This window comes from Lycorma delicatula, chromosome 1 (assembly GCF_047948215.1).
Source record: "Lycorma delicatula isolate Av1 chromosome 1, ASM4794821v1, whole genome shotgun sequence".
Classification (NCBI taxonomy): domain Eukaryota; kingdom Metazoa; phylum Arthropoda; class Insecta; order Hemiptera; family Fulgoridae; genus Lycorma; species Lycorma delicatula.
The window spans coordinates 275,371,297-275,392,292 of record NC_134455.1 but is presented as its reverse complement, the minus strand read 5'-3'; the positions used below and the strand labels follow the sequence as shown (position 1 = coordinate 275,392,292).

Here is a 20,996-nt window from a genome sequence, read left to right as displayed (position 1 = left end):
TTGCGATATCCTCCTCAAAAATCTTCTTTACCTTCTGTTCCTCAAACTTCTCTAAATTTCACCGATTCGTCTGACACCTTTTCTTCAGGATTGTAAACTCCAATCTACATTTCATTATCACTAAATTATGGTCGCTATCAGTGTCTGCTCCAGGGTAAGCTTTGCAATCGACGAGTTGATGTCTGTTTCTGTTTTTCCTGTTTAGCCTCCGGTAACTACCGTTCAGATAATACTTCAGAGGATGAATGAGGATGATATGTATGAGTGTAAATGAAGTGTAGTCTTGTACATTCTCAGTTCGACCATTTCTGAGATGTGTGGTTAATTGAAACCCAACCACCAAAGAACACCGATATCCACGATCTAGTATACGAGTTGATGTCTAACTTTTTTTTTTAACCATGATATAATCTACCTGATACCTTGCAGTATTACCTGGCTTTTTCCATGTGTATATTCTTCTATTATGGTTTTTAAACTGGGTGTTGGCAATTACTAAATTATACTTCGTGCAAAACTCAATAAGTCGGTCCCCTCTTTCATTCCTTTTGACCGCCCATATTCACCCACAATATTTTCTTCCTTGCCTTTTTCAATGCTTGCATTCCAATTTCCAACTATTATTAAATTTTCATCCCCCTTTTAAATGTTTAATTGTTCCGTTAATTTCTTCGTATACACATTCTACCTCATTATCATCATGGGTACTTATAATCATATAGACATTAACAATCGTTGTCGGCTTAGGTTTTGATTTTATCCTTATTACGTTGATTCTATCAGTATGCATTTTGAAATATTCTACTCTCTTCCCTATCTTCTTGTTCATTATGAAACCTATTCCTGCCTGCCCTTTATTTGAAACTGAGTTAATTATTCTAAAGTCACCTGACTAAAAGTCGTTTTCCTGTTTTCACCAAACCTCGATAATTCCTACTACATCTACATTTAATCTACCCATTTCCCTCTTTAAATTGTCTAACCTACCAACCTTTTTTAGACTTCTAACATTCCACGGTCCGACTCGTAGAATGTTATTTTTTAATTTTCTATGTAAAAATCATTGCTCAGAAGAATTAACACTAAAAATGTAAAAGTACAAGAAAATAATTAACATAAGCAATAATGCGTAGTTAGTTCAAAAAAAAAATAAAAAATTGTAACTTATTAGGCTGTTAGAGATAGTAGTTTAAATGTTATTAGAATTTTTCGTGACTTCTTTAACTTATCAGCTGATAAATTTTAGTTGCAACAGCTGAAAGTTTTATGAATGACCTCTCAGATTTTATAGATGAGCTCTCTCTTTTTTTCTGTTTTTTGGAACCACCGTGAAGGTATTCCTTTAGAGGATGAATGAGGAAGATATGTATGATTGTAAATGAATTGCAGTCTTGCACTGTCTCAGGTCAACCGTTCCTGAAATGTGTGGTTAATTGAAAACCCAACCACCAAGGAACACCGGTATCCACGATCTAGTATTCAAATACGTTTAAAAGTAACTGCCATTACTAGGATTTGAACCTTAGAACTCTATATGAGCTCTAGTGAGCTATTTCTGTCTAATATTTCCTATTACGGCGTACGTATTCAATTTTATGTTTCAAGTTTAAAACAATAGATTATTGAATCGGTAAAAATCTTTGAACAATTTTAAGATTAAAAGTTTAACTATTTAAGATTATTCAACCGGTTACCACCCAGCATTGTATTTGTGAATTGCACGGTCCATATTGAAAATGTGTTATCGGGTGAATATGAATAATTTTTTAATAGGAATAATTCCTTTCGACTTAAACGTTGAGATTTCGATGTGATCCTTTTTCTGTACAACGTTCAGCAGTATCGTCAAACAAAATAAAAGTACTTTTATTCTCTTCAAATCTACTCTACTCCACCTTGACTCTCGCATGTTTGTTTTTCATTTCTTTACGTAAACTTCAGTTAGTATAAATTTCATTAGTCTCCGTAGATATTTCCTCTTCACCGATTTCTTCATCTCTTCGTCAGATCTTTTTTTCTTCAAGATCAGGAACGGTTCTCTATCAGTTACCCTCTCGTTTTACTTTTATTTTGGTTGTTATATTTACTTCTTCTATCTAATTTTTTCATATAAAAAATATTTAAGTAGTTCAAAAATTATTCTTTATAACACGATATTTTCGTCAATGTGCGTAAATTTCTTTACAAAGTCCTAGCCTGGATCTAGATTATAATTATTCGTTTGTATAGCTTGAATGGTAAATTGTTTGTATTAATTGGGGGTTGAGCATGTAGAAGTAGAAAAATTCTCCAATTACCTATCTGATGGCTATGATAAAAAGACAAAAACTGTTTACTAGTACCACAGATTTTCTGGCAGAATTGTCTGAAGTGTTATAAACCTCACACGATAAACGATGTTAAGTAAGAAAGTACAGTTAATTTTAATGTTAAATCTCAAAAGAGAAGTGAAAAGATTAAGGAAGCTGGTTTTAGTTTGACAGAAACTTGGTCATATCAATGCTTCCGGTGTATATAAAGTTAAAAGATTCTGAAAAGTGAAATTTAAGGAAGCACTTAATCCTACAGATGATTTCTTTGGCGGAGGAACTAATGCTAGCAAGTTGAAAGTAACTGATAAAAAGTGAAATCTATTGATGTTTGTACTTGGTATCCTACTTTCAGTTTTATAACTGTGCATTTTACACAAATGGACATCCTGAAAAGATTCACTAGCCGGAAAGTTATGATTCGAACTGGTTTGGATTAGTTAAATATAAAGTACTTCCTCCAAGAAAATTATATCATCCTCTTCATCCTATTAAAGGAATGTTTTTCATTTCTTTATGATTCATTAATCTCCGTAGATAGTACCACTGCTCCGACTTCTTTACCTCTTTCTCCAGATATCTTTCTTTTCAAGATCAAGAACCGTTCTCTATTAATTTCACGCTCATTTTACTCTTTCAAGAAATCTAAATCATTACCTTCATTAAAACCACACTCATCGGCTTCCAAAATTATAATAAAATATTTATTAATCAGTTGTTCTATTTTAATTCTAAATATAATTTTAAGACATTCATTTTATATAAAAAAAGCCAGTAATACAAAAGAAAGAAAATCAGTGTGGCAATTTTACAGTGGTGTTATGGCAGAGGTTAAACATTTTATTGCTTAAATTTTTTGCATACCAGGAGTACTGATCTACAAATGTAATGAATTCATTTTAATGTCCGCCGCATCTCAATACTGACTAAATGCAGGAATCATAACGTCGAGTAGCAATGCTGTAGCACACTGATAACCTTCAATTCAAATATGAAACAATCATACAACGTCTGTTATACGTAAATATTTCGTAGCTTTGTGAAACAGCCACGCTTCAAACCGTGTCTATAAAACTATTCTTTATTTTTCATTATAAGCATTAAATAGTCACCAAGAAATATTTAACAGTTAATGTGATGAGTATTACTAGGTTTAATACAACTAGGATAAAATATCGGAGCATTGTTTTATAATGTAGAATATTTAAATATTTCTAACTCAATAATTTTTTCACTATAGTTTTCAATTATTTCAAGCACAATAATGTTTTGCTTCTATAGAAAACCTACCTTTGATAATTGCTGGTTTCTATTTTAGCAGTAAGTCGTTCATCTCGCAAGTTACCCAGAAGACGAGCAGCTTCCGTATCTAAACTTCGGTTCAGAATATCCAAAAATAACGATGCTTTCTTTAGATTTTGTAAGTTAATATTGTTTATATACCTCACATACGCTAGGCAATGGTTTTTTGTATTCTTCACGTTCAGAATGCCATTTATCACTTCTCGCTCTGTCACTAAAGTCAACCAATAAAATATAAAAATGCATTTACTCACTATTCAGTACCGCTAAATTATTTATTTTTTAGTGTGAGATATTTTAAAACCGTTATTACTGAAACAAATTACAAAACGTAATTAAAAGACAGATTTTTAAAAAATGTTTTATAAACAAAAGAGTAAAATAAATGTCTAAATATAATGTGAATAAATGAACATAAATTATTAAAATAATGACCTCACCCCACCATTTTTTAGAATTTTCTAACAGACTGTAGATTAAGAAAAAACTCAAGCTTATTGTTATTCGGTCTTGCTAATTAATCTTTGATCAAACTAATAAATTTACCTGACATGAAATAATTGTGCATGATGTCTTTCGGTATTTTATTAGCATTGTACAGCGATGCAGCTGCTTTGCGAAATAATTTTTGCATTTTTGCTAATGTATCCCACCAGACAGCTTGATCATGTTGTTGAAGTTTTGGGATTCTCTGAAAATAAAAAAGTTCTTACCTTACTTAACAATTATTATTTTTTTTAAAAACGTGAAAAAATGACATAATATTTATCAATATTTTTAGAAAAAAGTGAGGTTATTTTTTAATATTACTCGACATAAATCTAGTTATTTTAATATCATTAAATTAAAGTAGCAGCTGGTTCTTCATCATCCATCGGTTCGCCTACCTTAGCACAAATACTGTTTTTATAACAACCTTTCAGTCACTAATTTTTAAAATATAATGTACAATAAGAGTTTTCTTTAATTCTTCTAGTAATGTGAAGAAATTCTAAATCTAAAAGGAAAAGAAAATATTTTAAATTAGATTTCGTTTTAAATACTGATAAAACTTTGAATTTTTTTTTATTTTCATTTTTATTTAAAATTATAAATTACACATAATACCAAACTCGCGGGAAATACTATTTGTAATTTTTTAGCGTAGGAGTTGTTTGTATGACATTAAAGTTAATAAGGTTAGTGCTATCTCCACTTTTTTTTAAATAAATTTTTATCAAAGCCATATTCAAGAGAATGTTTAAATTACTGGGGGAATTCAAATGGTTTAAACCGTTTTCACTCGGACGGATGAAAACGATACTTAGTTTTTGGTCAACAAATATTTTTATTTTCACTTTATTTCGAAAGGTTGAAATAATCTTATTATAGGGTTAATTAGTAATTGTTTGTTCAATTGATTACCTCTTTTTATTGACAATTTTCCTTTTATTTTTTATTGATTCCTTTTCAGTATGTGTGTTTATCTTAATTAATCCATATCTTCTGATTTTGATTGTTTAACAACCGTTTAATGTACATTTATTGTTGTATGTAAAATTATTCCAAAAAAGTTAGGAATATTTTACTAACAGAACATATTACACTAGTACAATATATATATTCACACACACAACACACACACACACACACACACACACACACACACACACACACACACATACACATACACATCTTAATTTAATTTTTCATGATAAATTTTTAATCTAGTATCCAGAATATTCTGGAAAGTTTTGCCATGTTTAAGAGATTGATCCAGGAAGTAAAAATAAGTAAAAATTCTCATGTAAACAAATGCCACTCGCTTCAATTTTCCTCTGTCCGCCATTTTAGGTCTTTTCAATGAAAATTTTTACGATAACGGACTGAGATGTTTTATTGAAATTTGGTGTAACATATACTCAAAAAAGGTTCTACAAATAAATAAGTTTGAAAATGTTATCTTTAAAAATTCCCAAAATAGTGGTTCTTTAACGATTTTAATCATTAATAATTAATTAAATATTAGTTTTATCGAATTAAGTTTAATTGGGTAAAATATTAAGCGTTTTATTCTAAACAAAATGGCATCATTTGCCAAAATTGATTCATAAACAAAGATACAGCTGAAATTAAAGTAGTTAGAAAATTATTTTAGATCGCATACTTTTTCGATTTATAACATTCGTATGTATATATTCATAAATACCAAGTAGAAAATTCGTACAATTAAGGTTAGTAGAGTAAATAATAATAATTTGTAATTAAAAAAGAAATAATAAATTAGTTTAACACTATTTAATTGAAGTTATGAATAATTTCACTAGTAGTTACTTGAGGAAAATAATAAATTTTGAATAAAAAGATGAGTTTCCGTTAATACATATTTACAATTTTGTTATCTGAATCTTTGATGTACGTGACTCAGTAATTGGGTAACATAATTTAAATTCGTAATGCTAATACTAAAAGAGCAGCTGTTTAGAGCTCCCAAATGCACTAAAACGAGAAGCGAAATCAAATTAGTTTTCTCTGGAAAGATCAGCGTCGTCCCCTTTTTCAAAGGTAGTTGACTATGATATGAACTTATTTGAGAAATTAACATTTTGCTTGCCGCAACAGAAAAATTAAATTTGTTTTTACAAAGCATGTTGAAGAAGGTTATCGTTTTAAAAGGTAATCATATCATTTTAAAATGGTAATAGATGAATCTGGTAACCGAATTATTTGAAACTTGTTCTCTTCAAAGACAAAACATTTATCTTAAACTTTTATAGCAACTGAAGAAAAGTATCAAGAGAAATAATTAAAAATGTATAAAGTTGAAAAATTATTTTCTCTTTGATAGCAATTTTTATATTTTTACGAGTTTATCAGTATCGCCTATGTGTTTCTCTTTCTAGAATCATGTTGTTTACATTATTCACTGATCGTATTAAATACTTATAATTATTAAATTAACAATGTATTATTAATTTATTTCACATTATTAAGAAATATTGTAAAATGTTTAATAAATGATGGTAAATTGCGATAAAACGTCATTATATTACATGAAATAGCAAGATCGAGTAAAAATGTGTCTGCTCCTTTTTTTAACATTAACATTCTGACAGTGGCCTTATTCAGTTCAGACTCTGGCTGACCAGAATAATATAATGCCGTTAATTAAACCTCTACTTCTAAAATATGTCTGTAATTATGGTATTGTAATGACTGAAATTTTGATTACGACAGCTGGATTGAACTTTTGGTCCTGAATGATTCAGAACGAATTTCATTATAATAGTCACTTGCAATGTCAAACTCCAAATTAATTTATGGATTAGGTTTTAATCAATAACCACGATTAAGTAATTTTGTTTTATGATTTTTCTACTCCACGCTTGTTTTATTTACGAAATTAACATATCATATGTTAATTTATTATTTTAATGCTTTTGCTTCAGAAAAATATAAAATTATTAATTTGCTGCTGCAACCGTTAAGTTTGACTACAGAATTACTAATTTTATGAACAATAAACTCATAATTCTTCACTCATCGTTTTGTAGTGAAATGTTTATTAACTTTATTTAGTCTGTGTTCGGTTCCTATTTTGAGCCAGCTAGTGCTGCTCTCTAGTTTTTATTAGCGCTGGCCTGCGAACCAGTTCATACAATTCATTAGAGTTAAAAATCCCGTCTGGCGTGGTCATGTATTTCTTCGTGACTATGTGGTTTAGTTATCTAGTATGTCATTTAGTATCTTTTACGAATTAAATTCAATTACCTAGAAGAACATTGTCTCATTCTTTCATCAACAATTAATACAGTCCATCCTAGCTCTAAAGACTTAACAGTCTGCTTAAAAATCTTCAATAACCTTTTTTTTGTCAACTTTTTTATTCAAATTATGTACTTATTCTAAATTTAATTGATGCTGTTACATAACATGAATTTTAAGTTTTTATAAATACATATATACGTTTTTCCAGACCACTTTACTAAAGAAATATGGAAATTATAAATTACTAAAATAATTTTATTTCAATTTACATAACAGCGAACATTTTACTTTCCACTGTAATATTAACGTTTTCATGTCTAGATATTTATTACTCGTAAACATTCTAAAAAATACATTATGAGTTACAATATGTTACTAAGTATTCTTCCTATTGTGTAATAAGCATTGCACCACATAAAATTCGTCTTATAACTGAACTTTTGAAATTGAATCACGACATCTGTCGAGACAGGGCCTGCACGAATACAGATTTCTTTTTTTAAGATTCTTTTCATGTCGAATATATTTCTTTACTATCACGAAGTGTGCCAAACTACATTATATAACCTCTACCACTTTCATAGAACTGTCTGATTACGATATATGACTTTTTCGGATCAAATTTACAACTACAGAAGTTTATTATAAATTCAAATTTACATAGTGCAGTTTATTAACTGTTTTGATAAATTTAGTATTATTTCGTTAGTATAATTTTGTTTTTGATGACAATTTATCGGAAATAACAATATTTATTTTTTATAATTAACTAATTATCTAAAATAAGTTTCAAAGATTTAATTTAAATCTTCAACTTCGTAGCTTTCACTAATGATAAAATAACTGACCGTTTCTTTCTCTTATTTTTTTATTTTTGAATACTTGTCTATGTTGTGCTTCCTATATTTGTTTTAATTGCTATTGTATTTTATCCCAATTACACTGTACTTTATACTAAATTGTTTACCGGCTATATTAAAGAATTATTTGATCTGGGGTTTTAATAGAATAATAGAACATTTGTAACAAACTAAAGTGATTATTCACAACATTTACAATCCATACGCTGCTGCAAATATTAGATTTTTAGAATTTAACATAATTTAGCAGTTCCGTTAAAAATTTATTTCTATAAAAAAGAAAAGGTAACTTTATCATCGTATAAAATACAACTTCATAAATGTGTTAATTTAATTTTTTTCCGTTGCTTTTAACCGTTTTATTTAAAAAAATTAAATTCAAATCACCATAATATCTTCTGAATATAAGCTGCTAATATGCAAAGTGTTTCTGAAGCCAGTCTGGATATACGGAATTGAACTACGGGGAACTGCTAGTAAGAGCAATGTGGAGATCATCCAAAAGTTCCAGAGCAAAATTCTAAGGAGCATAACCGTCGCGGTTTGTGAAGAATGCCGAGATTCACAAGTACCTGAGGACCCCATTTGTTCACGAAGAGATTGGACATCTGAGCACGAAATAATGTTAAACATTTCGCTTTAAATTCGTTGGGCAATAACGAGGATCCCAGACAGCTCAGGCTATGTTTCCGATCTAGGGATCGGATACTTATGGTGAAGATGGTAAGGCTCCTAAGTTGAACGACTGTGAGGTTACGGAACAATTCAGGAGGATCATATGTGTTTCGAACATATCCATACTATGTTATACGTGGTTAATTATGATGATATATTTACGGCTTACCTTAATTCTGATTATGTGTACTTTCTTTACACTACGATTATTGATGTGTTGATTACATTTACTCTTTTCGTAATTTTTTTTTTATAATCTTTTATTTACAATCGCTTTCCGTTACAGAAACCATTAGTAAATCTTTCATCAAATACTACGTGAAAGAGGAGCATCCAGTGATATTCCTCAAAAGCAAAACAACTGAATAATACATAAATAACTCTAATTTAATTTAAATTACAAAATTGTAATGTCCAGAAGTATTCAATACATAGTCGGAGTAATTAAATAACAAAATATACATGTTGGAATAATAATCAACTCATAAATAACCAGAAAGTTATTTACTTTTGTGTTATTTACTTTTTGGACGTAGAGTCCAAAAAGTAAATAACACATAATCAAAATAATGGTATTAAATAATTGCAAAGTCCAACAGTAATTATTACATAATCCAAATAACAATAAAATAATAACCGTAATAATAATCAACACAAATCAAAACGTAAATAATCATAGAGTACAGAAAGTACACATGATCAGAATTATAGCAAGATACATACCATCTTCCTGAATTGTTCAGTAACCTCACAGTCCTTCAACTTAGAAGACCATTCATCTATCATCAGAACAACATCTTCAAAATCGGGATCCGATTTCTTGATTCAACACGTGAATTTCTTTTTATCGTCTGAAATACTCGATATTTTGCAACAAATTTAAAGCGAGATTAACATGAGCGTTTAGTCGAGATATATATATATATATATATATATATATATTGCCGCCGAATGTCTTTGATGGTACGTAGCATTTACTAACCTTATGGTAGTCCTGAAAACGGCAGTTTTTGTCGTCGATTGGCTTCGACAGTTCGCTGTAATTACTAACCTTATAGTAGCCCTGAGAAAGGGTGTTATCGTCGAATGGTTTCGACGGCTCATAATTCAAACCCTTGTGGTGGCCCTGAAAAGATCCGTTTTTTCCGTTAGCTCTGATAAGAGCTGTTGGGTCCGGAAGCTGGTCTCCGGCAAAGTCGGGGAGTTGCGGCTCGTCCGTTGAAGTCCGACCGGTCTTACCCTCAGCGGCAGTTGGGTCCCTACTACAGCGTGACAGTGGTGGCCCCCGGAGCCCCGCAGTGTCGGGTCGGCGTCGGTCGTTCTTCGCCGGCGCGGCCGAGGCGGTTCTTCTCGAGCGATCCCACGCTGGGCCGGCTGCTGCTGCTGAGTCCGCCGGCCAGGGCGATTGAAGCCCGGCGAGCTGGAGCGGGAAGGTAACGTCCGCATCCAGCGGCTCCCTCGGCGGGCCGGACAGGCCTACTGCTCCGGCGGGGATGTTGGCATCCGACGGGTGGTCCCACGTTGAGGCGGCCAGGGAACTATTTTTTCTTCTTCTTCTTGGTCTTCTCCAAGTGGTGGTCAACGATGAATTGAAAATTGGAATGGAATGGAATGGAATGCAAAGTTGGCAGGAGTTTATATATTCTCCCTACGGATCGCAGAACCTGGACAGAGTCCCTTGCTGCTGGATGATTCTATCGGGCTTGTTTTTAAGGTTTATTTTTAAATGACGGGTCTAATTTTACAAGTTTTGTCTTAGTATTTTGTGTTTTAGGGACGGATTTAATTGCATTCCAATCCGTTGTTAAACCAGCGTTATCGAACCCATTTTATGGGCCGACCGCGGAAGGCTAGGCTTACGCAACCTGTCCTCCCGACGTAATTCCCCTTAAGACCGTCCACTGAAGTCCTTTCGGTGCTAACGCTTCATAGGCTAGCAGGAATACGCCACAACGGGGCACTAACTATATGGAGGGAGCAATGCGCCCACTTTTCCGAAGGAGTCGCAATTGTTGATTTGTGTTAATTTTTATGTAAGTTTTAAAGGAAGAGTTGTGTAGAAGCTCTTCATCCACTTCTGTTATGACTGCCTTTCAGGACGCATCTCTGCTGGGCTTTGTTCCGGACTCCAGTCCGTGATGTGGGGACGAGTAGAGGGTCTTCCTTCTTCTTCATCCGATTACCTTTTCATTGTTCTTTGTCCTGCACTTTCCGAGAATTGGTAGTAACCGAAGTTACATACCGTTAACCTTAGTTGAAAATTCTCTCTCACGCACGCTCTTTTATTGGAACCTAAAAGTGATGGGGCCGCAGCGCTACTATAGTGGGAGAACTGCGCAGTCATCTGCGCGGCGGTAGTGGTGATTGTTTCAGCGCGTACGTATACTGTACGCCAGCTCACATCTGAAGATTTATAACAGGTGAATGCATTTTTACGTTTCTAGTGCATCGTAGTTTTATTGGACGTTACTTTAAGTACGATCAAGTGAATTAAAACTACTTTTTTAATAATTTATATAGTGAATTTGAGGTTAGAATTATTCAATTCTTAGCGAAATTGTTCTATGTTAATACACAGGCTCATACAGGCGTGTTTATTGTGGTAAACAAGGACTTGTAATTATTCTCTCGTATTATCGTCGTACTAGTAGAGATTTTTTCTAAGTCCTCAGAGCTGTTTTATTAGGGAATTACATTTCTACTAATATCTCGAGAACTACTCACTCGATTTCCTTCCTACCTGGACATAAATTCGTCCCAAAGCCTTCCCTAACCCCCTAATTTTTTGACCCCCCCCCAAATTTTTTGACCCCATTTTCGGTCACATACATTTTTCTTAACCCCCTCAACCCCACCCAATTTTTTTTTTGGGGCCCCTTCCCCGAGTGGGTATTCGTAGAACTTGGGACGGCCCCCTGAGTACAGTACTATAACATGCGAAAACGTGGTTCACTCCCTATGGATGGGATATCCGCCCAAAGTAGCAGCAGCATGACAAAATCGGCGATGGTCAAGAAAACCGATCTAAAAGGGAAGAAGAGGCTCCGTCAAGGATCTTCCGAGGAGGAAGAAGAGGCGCCCGATACAGTGAGCAGTCTAGCATACCAATTGGGTCTGATACTGATATCGTTAAAACAGCATTTAGGCCCAGGTTTGAATAAGTACATTGCGACCCATGAACAGGATCTAAGGCGAGTATACGAGAGACTGAATGCGCTTTCCGAGCTGTCCTCTCCAGACACAAAGACTTCCCAAGCTACCCAAACGGACCCTATTGCGGGTGACGATTACATGGAGTATATTTTGACCAGCGATTTGAGTGATGAAGAACTCATTGAGCTCCTCCCTAAAAGGTGGCCTAACTCACTTAGGGGCAAGCTAAAGTTGGTTACTGACCTTCCACCTGAAGTCAAAGACACTTGTACTCTTAGAGATTTAAGGAGAGTAGGTGAGCAGGATATGGGTAACAAACTCGCAGCTGGTGACATCATAAAAGACGAAATAACTCTAATAGGAGACCAACCCGTTGAAGAAAAGAAGAAGAAATTTAAGATACATTATGACTCGAGAGCCCCGGAAAAGGAAACCCTTTCTTGTTTATTGAAGGCGTTCAAAAAGATAGCTATATAGTCACCAAATTCAGCGTATATACTGCCTTCGGGCAGTATGGGAAATTTTGCCAAGAAGATCATATCCTATATCTTCAGAGCAAGGGAAACACCTGTATATGTGTTAACTCTCCAAGGGGATGGTGGGACCAGGCACATCGGTAATAATCAAATCCCGATAAAGAAGGCTACTCCACCGGCGGAGCAAAGCCAAACAGTGATTGTTAAGGCAGAAGGAAAAACGTACGCGGAGCTCCTCCGGTCCATGAAGGATGCTGTCACTAGCGAGGAGCCAAATAACGTCATCTCATTGCGATAGGGCCGTAACGAGGAGCTCCACGTTAGGATACAGGGTGCAGAGAAAGCGGAACAATTTACATCTATCCTGAGGGACAAGGCTGCCGACCTTCACGTTGATATAAAAAGCAGAGCTGGAAGGAGAACTGTTGTGCACATCCGAGATGTCGAGCATGACACAACAGAGCAAGAGGTTATGGCCGCCATTATAAATCGCGTGGGTTCTAGCGAGGAAGTCAAGATAACATCCATGAGAAAAGGTTTTGGCGAGACACAAAATATTACGGTCATGACCTCTTACAGAGCGGCATGCAAACTGGTCGAGGAAAGAATAAGAATCGGATGGATTAGTTGCCGGGCGTACATCCGGGAAGATGAAGACAGGTGCTATCGTTGTTGGGGCACGGGCCATAGAAGGCACGAATGTAAAGGCCCAGATAGGCTCGATTTGTGCTTCAACTGCTGTAGCAGAGGTCACAAGATAGCGGATTGTCTTGAACCTAAGCAATGCCTCGATTGTAAGAACGGTGAACACAGGACTGGAGCATGGCAATGTAAGAAAAAATTACATGATTAGGACTATGTTAGCGAATGCCAATAGGAGTATTCTCGCTCACGACTTAATTAGTCGTGTTGTTGCAGACAAGAACGTAGACCTCCTTGTGGTCACCGAACCCAATAAATATGAAGCTGCCAAACTTGGATGGACTGTTGATATGTCGGGAGATGTTGCCATTATGGACGTAAGTCATAGTATACAATGGAATTTCAAGTTTAGAGGTAGTGGCGTGGTGTCTGTTGAGATCGAAACAACTCTATTCGTGGGTGTGTACATTTCGCCCGACATTGCGATCGCGGACTTTACTAACTTCATCGACACTTTACAAGGTGTGATTACCAATTCAACCAAGAGGATCGTAATGTTGGGTGATTTTAACGGCAAAATGGTGGCGGCTGGCAGTCGACACACCAACAGGAGGGGACAGATCCTTGCCGATCTCCTGGAAACTGCCGGCTGCATCTGCATTAATGACGATACGCCCACGTACGTAGCGAGAGGTCATCGGTCGGTGCTTGACCTCACCATCCTGGACTGTAGGTGGAGAAGGAATCAGTACCAGTGGATGGTTCTCTCAGAAGATATAGTGAGCGATCACCGCGCCTCTATCTTGGATCTGAAAGACGTAGATTTCAGGCGTGAAGTGCACTCCCCCCCACCGAGATTCTCATCCTTACAAATAGAGCAAATCGTCAACAGGACTGCAAGTAGACTGTCTGATAGACATCAACAATCACCTGAGGCTTTATCTAATATAATAAAGCAGGAAATGGACAGAATGGCAGCTAACAATACAAGGAGGCGCTCCGTATATTGGTGGACTGCTGAAATTGAAGCAATGAGACAAGAGCTCCAGTCCCTTAGGAGAAGGAAACAACGTATTCTTAGAAATAACAGAGAAGGGTACCAGGAAATAGCCAATAGATACCTCGAGGCAAGAAGAACGCTCAATAAGGCTATTAAGAGACGCAATGAGGATTGCTGGATCAGGCTCTGCGAAGAGCTTGACAGCAATCCTTGGAGCCAGGCATATCGTATTGTGACCAAAAAGTTCGGGAGACGTATGCCTATCCTCAATAAGACCAGTGTTGCAAGGGAGGTAGCCAGGTTGTTCCCGCATACAGTGCCTGATATCGTGAGATCCACACCTTGCGACAATAGAAGATTCACCATGGAAGAGCTACAACTTGCGGCGAGGAGTTTGGCAACCAAAAAGAGCCCTGGCCCAGACAAGATTCCCGCGACAGTGATCAAGGGGCTGGTTCAGAAGGCTCCCTGGGAGATGCTCGAGATTTCCAGCCACGGCATGGAGAACGGAGACTTCCCCGACTGCTGGAAGGAGGCCAGAGTGGTATTCCTACCTAAAGGCACCTCTTCGGAGGAAGATATAACCTATAGACCCCTGATCCTCCTTAACATGATGGGGAAGCTAGTAGAAAAGATGCTGGCTGGCCGCATCATCAAAGAACTAGAAAAGGGAGCCGGAATCAGTCCTAACCAGTACGGGTTTATTCGGGGGCGATCCACCGTGCAGGCTATCTGCCGAATTTCGGGATGGGACGACGAGGTAAAGAGAGGCACTTGGCGAACCAGGAGAATTCCACTGATGTTGTCACTAGACATAAAAAACGCGTTCGGGGCTATTGGTTGGGGTCACATTAATGACGCAATTGCAGCTAGGGGCCTCGGCCCGTACCTCCGTAGGCAAATTGAATGTTACTTGTCCAACAGAGGATGTCTGGTAGAAGCACAGGAAGAAACAGTACATTTTCAAATGCACGGTGGAGTTCCGCAGGGCTCTGTTCTGGGGCCGTTGTTGTGGCTGGTGATTATAGATGAACTCCTTCAGAAGGAGTTTCCTGTCGCCGTCCAGGTCCTGGCTTATGCAGATGACCTTGCAGTCCTCGTAGAGGAAAGAACGGTCTTGGAGGTGCGCGAGATGGTGTATGCGGCCATCGACACTAAACAGGAGTGGTTGAGGTCCAGGGGCCTGCAACTGTCTAAGGAAAAATGCCGGTGTATTGCCTTTACGGGTAGAAGAGTGCTAGAACCGTTCAATATTTCCATCAACGGTCATGCTATAGAAGAAGCGAATAACATCAAGTACTTAGGAGTTATCCTCCAGAAAAACGGTAGATACACCGAGCACATAGTCAATGTATGCAACAAGGCAGAAAGGATGATAAAAAGTCTAAACATCATTATGTCATCGCAGAATGCCCCTCTGGCCTCAAAGCGCCGTTTACTGGCGACCACCGTCGTGTCTTCGCTTATGTATGCCATTCCGGCCTGGTGGCGCTCTATCGCCATCAGGCGCAACAAAGAGAGACTGGCAAGGACGCACAGATGTGTGCTCCTAGGTGTTGTGTCCGCGTACAGGACAGTGTCCTATGCCGCCCTGTGCGTGTTATCGGGTACACCTCCTATTGACCTAATCGCAAAAAAGAGGGTGGAGAGGGCACAAGGCAAGCCAGAACAAGAGGTCAGGGATGGCGTTTATAATATCTGGCAGGAAAGATGGTCGCAGGAAGCTGTGGGTCGATGGACGAGAACCCTCATCCCCAACATCAAGCCATGGTTGTCGAGAAGATTTGGTGAGGTTGATCATCACCTATCGCAGTTTTTTACAGGACATGGTTCCTTCAATAAATACCTGCACAAAATAGGCAAGAGAGAAGAGCCAATTTGCAACTACTGCAACGAGATAGATGATGCTGAGCACACCTATTTTGAGTGCAATAGGTGGGACACGCTTAGACATAGTAAGGCACTCACAGGTATAACTCCAGAGACAACAATAGACTACATGCTAAGAAGCGAGTCAAACTGGAATAATTTTGCTACTTTTGTTAGACAAGTTGTTCTACAGAAATACTCCGATGAGAGAAGACAAGGTGTTGGCTAGAGTAGGACTGGGTGGACAGCCTTGCTGGTGAGGTCCAGCATGCTGCGGTGTGTTGGCACTGATGAGCCACCAAGGACTCCACGGGTAACAGTCAGGTAACAGCACACTGAATACTGAAGGGACCCGGCGCCGCGTCGCGGCGAACTGGGTCTGGCGTGGTGTCGAAAAGGGCAATATTAATAAAGAACTCTCAAAAAGAGCTAACCGGTAGGCCGACCTGCCATGCCGGTATATAGCCGGTAGGTGGGGAGGCCTATTTGAGTTTAAAGACACTCCCCTGGGCGGCGTAATACCAACAAGTCGGTCCGGCCCAGGGGAGCTGTGAGAAAAAAAAAAAAAAAAAACTCACATCTGAGTTGCTACCGTGTTCGTCCGCCGATGTTAAATTAGGCAAATATGTGGTAACTATATATATATTTCGTGCTCAGATGTCCAATCTCTTCGTGAACAAACAGGGTCCCCAGATACTTGAAAATCTCAGCATTTCCCACAAACCACGGTGGTTCCGCTATGCTTTTTAGAATTTTGCTCTGAAAGCTGTGAATGAACTCATATGAATGAAATATCCATGAACAATATTTAACATCACGACTAAAATACCTTTTACGTACTTTTTACAAAGTAAACAAAATTAAAGATTTTGAAATAAAAATAATTATTTATTTTTCTTATGCTCATTCACTTTTTCAATATGGAATCGAAATATGGGGAGGAGCGTATGACACCCATCTTAATAAAAAATTTTTCTCCAGAAATATTTAATTAGAGCAGCTCTTGGTAGACCAAGGTTATATCCCGGTACACGCTTATTTGAAGAATTTAAAGTACCTACTTTGAGGCAAATATATATCAACAAAATAATATTACACTTAAATAAATACGTAAATGATTTTGAATTTAAAAATACACCGTACAATACTCGTTCAGCAGTAAAAAATACTTATATAACGGTTAATTTTTTCAAAATTAACCGTTCGCAAACGTAAACTTCCGTATTACTACAGTATATTTTCTAACATTCTTCAGTCATTTTTACGACCGATTAATAAAAAGTAATCTAATAAAACAAATAGATGAATGGATGAAACATAATATACATTTTAAATTATCAAGTTGAAATACAAAACTAATCTACACTAATAAAAAGAAATTTATCATATTATTATAATGAACAGCATACAACAAAATAAATTAATATACTACCTACATTAAAAAAAAAATCTACATATATAAACTGTGAATGTTTAAGTGAATGCTAAGGATGTATAAATTCATAATAATATTCAGTTTTCTTGTCTTATGAATATTTCATATCTTCTTCTTATATGTTATCTTATTTTTATTAGTTTTTATTTCTCCATTATGAAATTATTATGTTTTACTTTCATTCTTCACATCATGAATTTATTGCCTTTTATTCTATTGATTTCAATGTTAATATAAATAATTTTACATTCTGGTTCTATGTATTTTTTTTCTTTTAAGTCAATTTTATTTAACTAATTTTTCAATTAATTTTTTTTTTCTATTTATCACGTTAAAAAATTGTGTATTTTCATTTATTTAAATTTTGTATCTTTACGACTAGGCCGTAATTATTTTGATTTCATAGAATGTTTCAAAATCTTTCTTAATTTTTTCACTGTTCATCCATATCACCGATATTGTCTTATGACCTACGCCTAATTCTTGGGCAATGTCCTTATTAGTTTCACCATTCTCTAACCGCCAGATAATGTGCGCCTTTTCCTCTATAGTGAATTTTTTCGCGAAGTCATAATTAAATCACTGTTAAATGAATTACTCAGGATATCTAAAATAAAATATTGTTCCCACACGATATGATACGCTCACAGTAAACGATTAATAACAACTGAATGTGGCTGCTTCAGTTTACAATAATCTGGTACAGGAAGTAGATAAGAAAAAGAAAAACTATAGTACATATGCAGGTAAAAAAGAAAAAGTGACTCATTTTAACCGTCAAAATATTTCTGTAACTACAATGTAGATATACTACGTTACTACGTTACCTCCGTCCGCAATTATAAGCGATAAAAGTTTGCAATGCAGTAGAAAAAATAAGTCATAATTACCGGCTGTCACTACAACCGATGCAATTATAAACAATATACATACTGTACTTATCTACTTACAACATACCAAACCAACAAAGAGACAAGTTTTTGGTCATTATATCCGATATCACTATAAACGATACTACCTAATATCGTAAATATAGTTAAATAAATTTAAAGAATTTGAAAAAAAATTATACTATATACAAAATTGTCACACGCACGCTTTTTAATTGTTCTAAATTAGTGATTATCTTATATTAAAGAGTAATGCTTGTCAGCATTGTTTTTTTCAGTCGTGTTTCTTTTTAATTTTTTATTAAATACTTCTAAAAGTTCTAGAGATGTTCAAGGTACCTTGAATCAAAGGAAAATAAATGGAATTTTTTAATCAGCGAGATGGTTTTCCTGAGGCTTGTTACATAAAACAAATTGCTTTCAAACAAGTTTGGGATATCTCATCATGGATAATTTCAGAATAAGCTATGCAAGTTATTCTGTGAAGACCCCGCATTTTCGTTGTAACAGATCTATGTTTTCGTGTCATAGTTGATTTAAACTTATCGTAAGAAATATTATGATAATTTCATTTGTGGTAATAATATATTTTTACATCCCAACCCCGTAGGGGAAGACACCCGTCTTGTGACGCTTCTGGTCGACCCGCACCCCCCTCCCGCCAACGTTCATAGAGCTGACGGGCTTTTTAACGGGAGTCGTCTATCGCCCTCTAACATTTTACATCTCACAATAATAAGCCAGACCTCGTTGGGATGCCACCAATGTAAATGCCTCGGTAGACATTTGTATCGGTGATTTTTGAACTTAGCTTTTGCCTTCGCTGTAGGCCTCGTCCGGATATGTTGAATGTCCCACGTTGTTTCCCTCTGAACTAGCTAACCGAGTCCTCTGAAGCACGAACCCCGCGCCTAGTTCTTCTTTTATTGAGGAGCCAATTTCTAAAAAATGTCTCGAATTCAAGGCAATTTAAATACAACGTACCACCAAAAAGTGTTGCTCGCAACAACGAAATTTAGTCTAAATTCCCTAAAAACTCAACTTCAGTTCATACCCCAGACATAGGTTAATTACGGACTACGATCTGGTCTACCAGGGAGAGGCGGACAGACCTCCTACTCCCACTCAACTCCATCGCAGAGTCCCAATGATATTTACTTGCTTTCAACCGTCGTCGAGATGCCGCTACACCTCACGGTAGCATGGGATCCATGCCCTCGGCAGTGAAGTCGCCATCCCGCCGCCGACAGTGTCGTGTACTCATTCAAAACTGCTCTCGTCCAAACACCGTTACATGTCACGGCTGCATGGTAACCCATGCCCTCGGTAGTGCAGTCGCCGTTCCGCTGACAGCTATACAATTAAAGAATCACCACAATTCTAACTAACCGTGACTCGCTGCCAGTGCACCTACCTTCGGCCAATCAACTGCCCAGGCAGTCCCTAGCCACCAGGGATGCTACTCTACTAAATCTTCTCGGCCGTCCTGCGCAGGGTAAGAAAGCGGAAGAAGTCAGCCACAATTGTCCAATCTCTGCAAGTCCTCCAGTTGACTCGCAGGTCAAAGAAGGAATCCATTCTCTCAAGGTTCTAACAACTCTGGTACGTTCAGCTTCGTACCGGGGACAGACATACAGGACATGGTCCACAGTATCATCGACCCTACAATCCGGACACAAGCCGGAGTCAGCCAAACCAAACCTAGCCAAACTACTCCTAAAGGCACCATGTACTGAAAGGAATTGAGTTATATACCGATTGAGGGAAACGCAACTAATTGCTCACAGCTCCCTAACATTTGGAAAAATACCATGCGTGTATCGAACAGTAGAAGAATCGTTCCACCTACCTTGCCAAGAGTCAAAACCTTGGTCTTCAATTTCTCGCAGACTCCCTGAAGTAAGAAGGCCTTCCTTCGTGGGAATGTACCACTTGTTACGTTCCGTAGCTGAAATATCAAGGGGTTTCATGCCGGCGATCATGGTGATCGACAACAGCTAACAATAGAAGACGCTGGCCTTACGAAAGAATATCCCTACAACATTAGAATTGTAAACGATGAGCCCAGACGGGCACAGCGTACAAGACTATGGCCTCACAGATACCTTTGTAAAGAATACACATGATACGATATTTCAGCCCCCAATAGCGATTAATGACTCTACGGACACCAAAGAAAACATCAATGGCCTTCTTTGCCTTTGCAACAAACTGAAGGTGATTATTGAATTGAAGCTTCTCATCAAGGATAACACCCAGATACTTCTGAACGGTAACATACCTAATCGGAAGGCCGTCCATTACAACCCGCAGGTGACGAGTTGCTGCTAGGAGACTCTTCAGAAACATCATAGGGGTTTTCTTCGCACTGAAAACCATCTTAAGCTGAGGACTCCACAACCTTAACACCTTGCATGCCTGTGTCGCTCTGAGCTCTATCTCGACACGCGAATTGCCCTCGACCAGCGGCAATCAAACGTCGGCATAAGCCGCGATGCGGCAGCCACTGGGCATCTGCAATCGCATGAGAGAGTCGAACTCAACGACCCAGACTAGTGGCCTTAGAACACTGCCCAGTGGACAACCTTTTGACAGGGTCTTTCCTACTTCCGAGCTCCCATCATGAAGAACTACAGTT

At 37.0% G+C, this 20,996-nt stretch overlaps 1 protein-coding gene across 1 annotated transcript in view; it reads right to left on the bottom strand.

Annotated features, from left to right (window-relative positions):
* The window catches only part of LOC142332106 (NACHT and WD repeat domain-containing protein 2), a 224,458-nt gene that overhangs the window by 160,354 nt on the left and 43,108 nt on the right, over positions 1-20,996 (bottom strand). Inside the window, exons 6-7 of the mRNA XM_075378333.1 lie at positions 4,158-4,302; positions 3,600-3,825 (exon numbers count right to left, since the gene is read on the bottom strand). Of these exons, the coding sequence (XP_075234448.1) occupies positions 3,600-3,825; positions 4,158-4,302 (371 nt within the window). The remainder of the gene's footprint in view (positions 1-3,599; positions 3,826-4,157; positions 4,303-20,996) is intronic.